At 39.7% G+C, this 9108-nt stretch overlaps 1 protein-coding gene across 1 annotated transcript; it reads left to right on the forward strand.

Annotated features, from left to right (window-relative positions):
* Window positions 1–6764: 6764 nt before the first annotated feature.
* Window positions 6765–8160, forward strand: LOC108655096 (3-hydroxyisobutyrate dehydrogenase, mitochondrial). The gene is made up of 2 exons (XM_018106803.3): window positions 6765–6915; window positions 6995–8160. Exon 2 carries the CDS (start codon window positions 7007–7009, stop codon window positions 7973–7975), a length of 969 nt encoding a protein of 322 aa, XP_017962292.1. The 5' UTR covers window positions 6765–6915; window positions 6995–7006; the 3' UTR covers window positions 7976–8160.
* Window positions 8161–9108: the final 948 nt, after the last annotated feature.

The raw sequence follows: 9108 nt of genomic DNA on the forward strand, positions 1-9108 counted from the left end.
TAATTTATAGCAATAAATTAACATAAATTACGCTAATTTGTAATAATAAAAAATAATAGCTTGTAATAAAAATAAATTATAAAAATACAAATTAAAAAGCTAGCTAAATATTTATAAGAATTGCAAAAAATATTCCCAGCATAAATAAATTCCATAAACTAAACCCACATAAATCTTATAAAATATTTCCGCTATTTTTAGTAAAATCTAAACTAGAGTCAATGGAATTTTGACAAAAATCTATAAAACTAATATGATATATAAATTAGCTGAGACATTGCCAGATTTATTTTATTTATTTATTTATATGCACATCATACTATATACATAAGTAGCTCAATTAATCGCTGTAGCCAAACTGTAAAACCTTCTAAGCACCCTTAACAGCCTTCGCTTATAATGTGGCTTTGTCTTGTCAAGAACTTTGGCCTCAAGCCGTTGCTGTACTTCTCTTGCTGTTGCTGAAGAATTTTCAATAAAGCAATTAAAATGTTCTCAGAGCAAAGTTTTGTCTTAATTTCCGCTATCGCAGCGGCTGCAATTGTTTTGGCCCGACTTTTATAGATCGTGGAAATTGAGTTAATTAGCATATGCACACATACATACAACGATACATGTATTTATGTGTTTATACGCTACGGTCTATGCAAATTGTGTGTGCATTAGGTAATCACTCGAAGCTGTTTCTGCAACTTGTCAAAATTTGTGTTGGTCAAAGACGCAAACCATCAACGCGCTGCGGCTTGCGGCATGTGGCATGTGGCTTGTGGCATGGGGCAAGCATGTTATTCACTTACGTGGTTTTCTTCTTCTCTTTGAGGCGCTGAAAGCATTGCGAATGCCTAAATGAGAGTTGATTAGTTTTGAGGCTGTGTATGTAACAGACAGAGGCGAGGTGATGAGGACGTTGAACTCTCAGTTATATTCATTCCTTTGTCTGACTAGCTCTCTCTGTGTCTCTCGCTTATATAGTCTCTATCATAATGTTCTCTGTTAAACTCTATAACTATCTTCTCTCTCTGCTTCTCTTTCTTTCGCCCTTTGAATCATTTTGTCTATAACTCCCTCTCTCTTTCTTTCTCTTTATCTCTTTCTGTCTCAGTCTCTCTATATCTCACTTTGTCATACCCTCTTCTTCTTCTGTCTCTCTCTCTCTCTCTCTCTGTCTTACTTTCTCTCACATCCTCTTCTTCTTCTCTATCTCTCTCTCTCTCATATTGAAGTTCTTTCTGTATATAATTCACTTTCTGAGTCTAGGGTATCCACCAGTCATAGACTCCCTTCCCACTTGAACACTATTACCCGTTTGATAATAGACTTGAACTACGCGGCGTGCATTCAAGCGTAACGGCACTTCCGCTCCGCTGCTCTGAGTCCATTGTCTAGAAGCAGAACGAAACACTTTCGTTTTTATAGCTCAACGGGCAACGGCAGCAGCAGCAATTGAAGCCAATTGGCGATGCATTTGTTGACCTTTTCGCAGGTGTTTATTGTCGTGGCAAATGGCGCTCACACGCCCAAATGCCAACAATGACAACAACAACAACAACAGCGACAATAGCGACCTTCAGTCTTCGTTTATACATTTTGTGCTTAACTCAGTTATTTTGCTGGCATTTTTCCCAAGCATTTTCCAAGACGTATGCGGAAAAGTTTAACAAATAAATTTGCATAAAATGCGAGCCAAAATGCGAGTCAAAATGCTCCAGTTCAGCCGCTAGAGCAAAATCTTTTCCCACAGCTAATTGAGTTATGTGCCGCATTTAATTTATGGCAGAATTTTGCTTCAAGTATATTTCGAACAGAGTTTTGTGACTTTTCGCATAATAATAATATTGGTGTGCTGCGGCAGCTGATGCAACAGTGACATGCCTGACGACGGCTGGCCAATGATTATGCAACATCCCAACTGGCCAACAGACCAGATTTGGCCAGGAGACGCATCGACGCATCGAGGCAGCGAGCCATCGCGAATGCCGTCAGCCATTTCTCGAAACTAAAACAACTTTTTGTGTGATTTCATTTTCCTTTTTGTTGCCTTTTTTTCGAGTGTGTGTGTGCACCTGCAACACCTCCCGCCGCCCCCTTATCCACACTCAGCTCTCTATCTAACTTTGGCTTGGTGCCAAAATGCCTTGCGATCGCCATATATAGAGTATATGGGACTCTTTGAAAAACACTTCCTGCTGCTGCCGCCTGTGGTCAACTCTGGCTGAGATCTGGTCGTTAAATGGATTACAAGTGCGCCCCAGAGACATCACACAAGGCACACACACATCACACATACATGTGTTTGTGGTTTAGTTTGGTTTCCTTCCTTATGTCTTGGATTTGGGTTAGCTAAACATTTATTCAAGTATCATTGGATTGCCGTTGTTGTTGTTGTTGTTGTTGCTGCACTCTAATATGGGGCATGTCGGGCACATGCTGTGGCTTCGCTACCAGTTTTTCTCCAAGTGTATTCCTTTTAAAGGCGCTTTATGACTGCGCTCTTTTGGAGCATTCATTTCCTATAGTTTTGGGCCGAAAGCTGTTGGTTATTTGGGGGGAAAATATTAAAGAGAAATTTGCTGAAATTGTGAAATATAGTTAGCTATAAATAATATATATAGATAAATAAAAATTATATGTTGGTAATAAGGAAAAATATTATGTATATATACTGTACAAAAAAAAAAAAAAAAAAAAAAAAAAAATTAAAAAAGTATTTTTATGTTTAAATAAAAAGTCTAGGCAAGTACATAATAAATATATATCTTTAAAAAAATTATTAAAATATATTTTTTAAATATTTGTTACGTTTACTGTGATCTAATAATGAAAAGATTTTATTTATTTATTTTTTCATGTTTATTCCCTTTTTTTAACAATCATATGAACATATATTTTCATTTAAAAAATTGTAATTTATGAATATTATTATTTTTGGAAATTTTTATTATTTAGTTTTAATCTAAAGTTTAACCCGAATGCAGATCCGCCAATAAGTCATCAATAAGTCCAAAATAATCAGCATAAATTGCTTGCTAAATTCCTTGTCCAGGGTATTCGGCAGTCTATGCCTTCGGCCAATTCTTAACGAGATATTGATGTCAAAGTCTTTAGCGATTCTTTGCCAAGATTTGCAAATCGTATAATGGTCGATATGTATCTCTAGGAGGGTATTCCATTTATCATAATCGCCCATTTCTGGTCATTTTTGTTTGCTAGCTGTTTCTCTAGTCGGGCTGCAATTAAAATTTTGTAATATGTCGAGCAGCAGCGGCAAATAAAATTGTGGCAAAACATTTGCTTTAAGCAAAAAACAGAAAAAAAAAAAAAAAACAAAAAACAGAAAAACAAAATTTGCTGTGGCATGGAATGTTGTTGGCAGAAAATAATTGAAGCGCTTTCAAAAGCATTTTACAATTTCACCAAATGAGAGCGACAAAGAGAGAATGAGAGAGAGAGGCAGATATGACTATAGACTCCATATGGCGGAGGCCTTGCAACGTCAATTTGTTGAACAAATAATTATGCATGCGGCGTCTTAGAAACATTCGAACTACCCAAATGAAATTGAAAACAAATCGAACGCGGCCCAGCAACAACAACAACAACAACATGTATATGTATATAATATATATGTTTGTATATCAGTGTTTTCACTTTCCTTTCCCTAGTTGGTGCAGCGACTGCACTGCATTTCAATTTATTTCTATTATTCATTTTTGTTTTTCGTTTCATTTTTCTTTTCGTTTTGAGCTTTTCCATATACCTACATATATATTACTTTTTTTGGAGTGCTCTTCATGTTAATTGCTGTGCGGACAGGTGTGAATCAAGTGGATATGGAACTGCCAGCCAGCCGGCCAGCTGGGAACTGTTTAACAGGCCCTCCACTTGCTTAGCGAAAGCTAATAATGTCTTGACTAATTAAAACCCGATGGGAAGCATTAAAACAAATTTCACTGCCAAAAAAAAAAGCAGCTAAGCAAAATGAGTTTAAATGTAATTTCGAATTACGTGCCAGCCGGAAATCGAAATGCGCAAAAAAAAAAAAAACAATAACAAAAATAATGAAAATACAGCTACCCCGCAATGACAATCACTGTTCGTTAGTCTGTCCGTCCGTTCCATTGCGATCTGTGCCAATAGCTCTAGCTCCAGCTCGTTATGCGGCATTTTGGATAGATCAGCATTGCGGCATGCGCAGGCGTTGTGAAAAGTCACGCAAATTCATTAACATCGATGCGATAAAAATTCGTGATCGGGTCAAGAAACTGCTATTTGCTCATCTCGGCAGTGTTGATCGTGTTTAATGTGGGCTTGGCATGCACAGCGATAGCGCTCTAATCATGGCTGAACTCATTTATGAATTCAATTCGTACTTCAATCTGGGCAGCTCCTTGTCGCTGTCAATCTCAAGTGCATTGCGCGTTGCGCTGCCTTTGGCTATGCGAGTGAAATTTGTTTGCTGCTCCATAAGCATCGCTTTTGACATTATTGTGGCATGGAAATTAGCAACAACAGCGGCTACAATAGCACCACGAACAACAACAGCAACAAGTACGGCAAGCCACTCGCTCGGACTCGCCTAATGAGCAGCGCACAACGTGGCGTATACGCGATGCGTTGCGATACGATGCGATCTGCAATGTGGAGCACAGGCGCTGCCTTTTGCTATGGTCATATGGCGGCGCACTTCATGCTCATGGCTTTCTTGCTGTATGCCATAATGAGGTGCTTTTGTTAACTGTACATGCATACCCTGTAATTGTGTGGGACATGCGGAACTGATAATTGAACATGATGCAACTGGCTGTTAGAAGAGCGGAAGAGCTCTTTAATTTAAGTGATCTATTGATTTGATTTTCGGAATATCCTGGAAGTGCATAAAGACTGAAGACAACTTTGATTACAAATATTATTATTAATTATAAAAATAGGCGAAGATCTTGATATACAGAAAGAACTCTTTTTGCATGTTCTCTGGTATTGTTTACTGTAGTACTAATATAACTAGATTGATTTTTATTTGTTCAAATCTATCGATTATTATTATTATTAGTTTTTTTCATAATGGAATTACTCACTGAAAGTAATAATACGTTTCTTTTAGTTTCTGTACTCTCATAAATTTTGATTGGAAACCTAACAGAATATATATAACAGATACTGTTAAATTCATTTTTCGCTAATCCTCAAATTTATAGAGTATTTGCTAGTCGCTGTTTGGCTGTTGCAAACATTGTTTTTAATTGTTGCTGTTTGTTTGGTGTAAATTGTTTAAAAACGCGCTCTCACTCGGTCATTTTCTGTTGTTGTAGCTTGTGTTGATGTCGATGTTAATGTGAATGTTGTTGTTTGGTGTTGTTTAATGTTGTTGTTGCTAATGTTACTGCTGCTGCTGCTGCTGCTGTTGTTGTTGGTGTTGTTAATGTTAATCATACGCTGAATTGCACTTTATGTGTTAGATAAGAAGGTGTTGTGGCTGTTGTTGTTGTTGTTGTTGTTATTGTTGCTGTTGTCAACTGTTTGACAAGTGCTCAGCTCTTATGTAAAGTGATTTCTATGATTATTGAAACGTTGGGCAGATGTCCTCGTTATGTGATTTGCTGTCTGTCTGCTCCAGCCCGTAACACACCTCAATCGAAACGCACTTAGGCCGCGATAAACTGCCCACACATACGCTTACACATGATGCTGCAGACGCTCTGACACAGATATCAGTAAAATGATGACAAAGTAATTGCCAGATCGGTGCAGTGGCAGACTCCTCGCTGCAAGCAGGTTCTCTGCACTATAACGAAAGCATAGCGACGCCGGCAGCGACGTCAGCTGCGACTGCGACTGCGACGTTTTCATTGCATAAGCACAGCACAGAAAATGGTCGAAATTTGCGAAACGCAGACCCAGTTGCAATTTCATGCATGCCAAAACGACTGACAAAACAACAACAACAACAACAGCATCGACAACAGTTAAGTGATCCCGGCATTTGGTGGGAAAGTTATCAACGAAGATATGAAATATGATATGCGAAATTTGGTATTTCTATTTATAACTATATTTTTGCTTAAATTTTGCAAACAACCAACAATTGGGCAAATCATGAAGGGCGCGTATTGGCAACGAAAGTGAGTGGGGCGTACAAATAGATTTGGAAATTTCGCGTGCGTTTACAGTTATGCACGATATTTGCCGCAATTGAACGAAAGCAGAGAAAACAATAACAGAATGGAATGGAATAATAGCGAGAGCAACGCAAAAAAGATAAACAAAGCAAATTGGTTCAAGTTCAATTGATAAAATGAACTAGCTGGAATGGGCAGCAAGATAAGCCAAAATCACAACAGCAATATATAAATAGCAGCACTCTAATTGGAATTAGAGGAAGGGAAAAAAGTCAGCTGCTGCCAAGCGACATAAAAGCTGCGTACAGTTTAAGCAGCGCTGGCTGCGCAGCTTTGGCATCTATACATACACACACACGCCCACTTTATGCCATGCCCACAAGCATCAGACGATGTCTGCGTAGACGCTAGATAAGTTGCCAGCGCGTGTGTGCCTCGCTAATAGAATAATAAATAAAAATAAACTTCCAGTGCGAGAGAGTCAAAGCTAACAAGCTGGAAATGCGGAGAGTTACAGTTGGAGAGCGGCAGAGCGCCAGAACGACAAAACGGGAGAGTGAGAGCGAGTGAGCTGATCTAGCAGAGTTGCCATCACGCCAAAACCACTTGAGTAGACGATTGTGCTCCGCATTTGCCGCAACGTTGGCAAGCCTGGACCCTGGAAAGCAGCCGCATTACGTGACCAGCCAACGTCGACCGGTTGGTGCGAGTGTGTGCTCAGTGTGCTTTTGGCAGTGGTCCGATCGTGTAGAACTTTTTTAGCAGCTAATTCTTGTTGAGCGCCTCGAGCTTAATACAGGTGGGTGTGTTCTTGCAAAGCAAAGGGAGGCGGGGGCACTACAGCCACAACTATTACATAACTATAAAATCTTCCACAGACAATCTTTATCATGTCGCTACGCATTGTGTCACAGTCCGTTCTGAATGCCTGGAGCCAGACCCTGATCCGTGGCATGTCCACCCAGGGTGGCTCCAAGAACATCGGCTTTGTCGGTCTGGGCAACATGGGCGGCCACATGGCCAGCAATCTGATCAAGGCCGGCCACAAGCTCCATGTCTTCGATATCTCGAAGCCAGCGTGCGATAACCTCAAGGCCAAGGGCGCCACCGTCTACTCGAAGACCGCTGAGTTGGCTCAGAATGTGGACTTCTTGTTCACCATGCTGCCCAACAACGACATTGTGGATGCCTCTTACGAGGAGATGACCGCCAATGGCGTCAACAAGAACACCATCTTCATTGACTCCTCCACGATCGATCCCACGCTCGTCAAGTCCCTGCAGAAGCGCATCAGCGCCAAGGGCGCTCGCTTCATTGATGCTCCCGTCTCTGGCGGTGTTCCCGGCGCCGAGCAAGCCACGTTGACCTTCATGGTGGGCGGCACTGAGGCGGAGTACAATGCAGTCAAGTCTGTGCTCGAGTGCATGGGCAAGCGCATCACCCACTGCGGTGACTATGGCATGGGCCAGGCTGCCAAATTGGCCAACAACATGATGCTGGCCATTTCCATGATTGGTGTGTCCGAGGCTATGAATTTGGCCATTCGCCTGGGCCTGAACCCCAAGACCTTCGCTGAGATTATCAACTCGTCCACTGGCCGCTGCTGGGCCTCCGAGCTGTACAATCCCGTGCCCGGCGTAACTCCCACTGCCCCGGCCAACAACTCCTACAAGGGTGGCTTCTCCACGGACCTGATCACCAAGGATTTGGGCTTGGCTTCGGGTGTGGCCACCTCCTCCAACACGCCCATTCCAATGGGTGCTCTGGCCCATCAGATCTACCGCACACTCAAGTCCAAGGGATTGGGCAGCAAGGACTTCTCCATCGTCTATGACTTCATGAAGAACGAGAACAACTAATCAGATTGCCACGCGGGCGGCATCTCTTATTGGACTTCCGTCCAACATCCAGTTTTGCATTTATTGCGCATTATGTTAAAATCCCAATTGGGTTTTCGATGTGCTGGCGACTTTTAAGGCTTCCTTCTTATATTGATATATATATGTGCTAAAAATATACATTAAAGTTGTATTTATATACAGAAGTATGTTTATCTAATTTGATTTTTGCCCGATTGCATAATAGCTGCCAAGTTCAAGTGGAATTGTGGTCTGATAAGCATATGGGAATATGACTACTTTAATCTAATTGGATTCTAGTTGGTTTTAATTTATGTTCAAACAATTGGTTTCCAGCACGCGTTGAAAGCTTTCGCACTTCCAGTGGCCAAACATGTGTTTTTAATTAATTAATAGAAAATATAAATAAAACTGAAAGTAATTTGAAGCTTTTGCAAGTAAACAGAAATTTGAGCAAAACAAACGAGAATGCAAAACAATGTAAGCGAAAAGCTCACAGTTTGAGAGCGACCCAACCAGCCAACAGTTTGAGAGGCGCGTAAATCAAAATGAAAAAGCTTTTACTCTGTTTAGTTTTTGAGCGAAATCCAAAAATATTTTGTATTTTTTTAATAATATTTGGTTGTCATATTTTTGAAAAATAATTAACAAACTTAACTTAGGTGCTATTTAATTAATAATTTAATTAATTAGGAGTTGTATATGTAAAAAACGTTGCTTGTTGCGGGAATATAAAATAGTTTTCGACTATCTAATTGATTTGGTTTTTGCTTTTGCTTGTTTTTTTTGCTCTTTTTTGTGGATTGCAATTCATATGGCATCCGCGCTATACACACATAGATTTAATTAGGTAGTTCTTGTTTGATGAGTTAATTACAATAATTAATTGAGTAGTTGCAGCCATATGGTTAGTTAGTTATAGTATATAATATATGTATATATGTATTAGTTATGCATATAAAAAGCCTTAAATAAAATCAAGGGCCAATGAAATACATACATATATGTATGTCTATAAAGTATATATATATAAATACATATCGTAGGGTAACTTCAAAAGTAAAGGTATTCAGATATCTGTATGTATATATATATATATTTATATCTTTGTTTTGTTTTTGGATAAGCCACAT

This window comes from Drosophila navojoa, chromosome 5, assembly GCF_054131105.1.
Source record: "Drosophila navojoa isolate 15081-1374.11 chromosome 5, UAZ_NAV_1.0, whole genome shotgun sequence".
Lineage (NCBI taxonomy): Eukaryota > Metazoa > Arthropoda > Insecta > Diptera > Drosophilidae > Drosophila > Drosophila navojoa.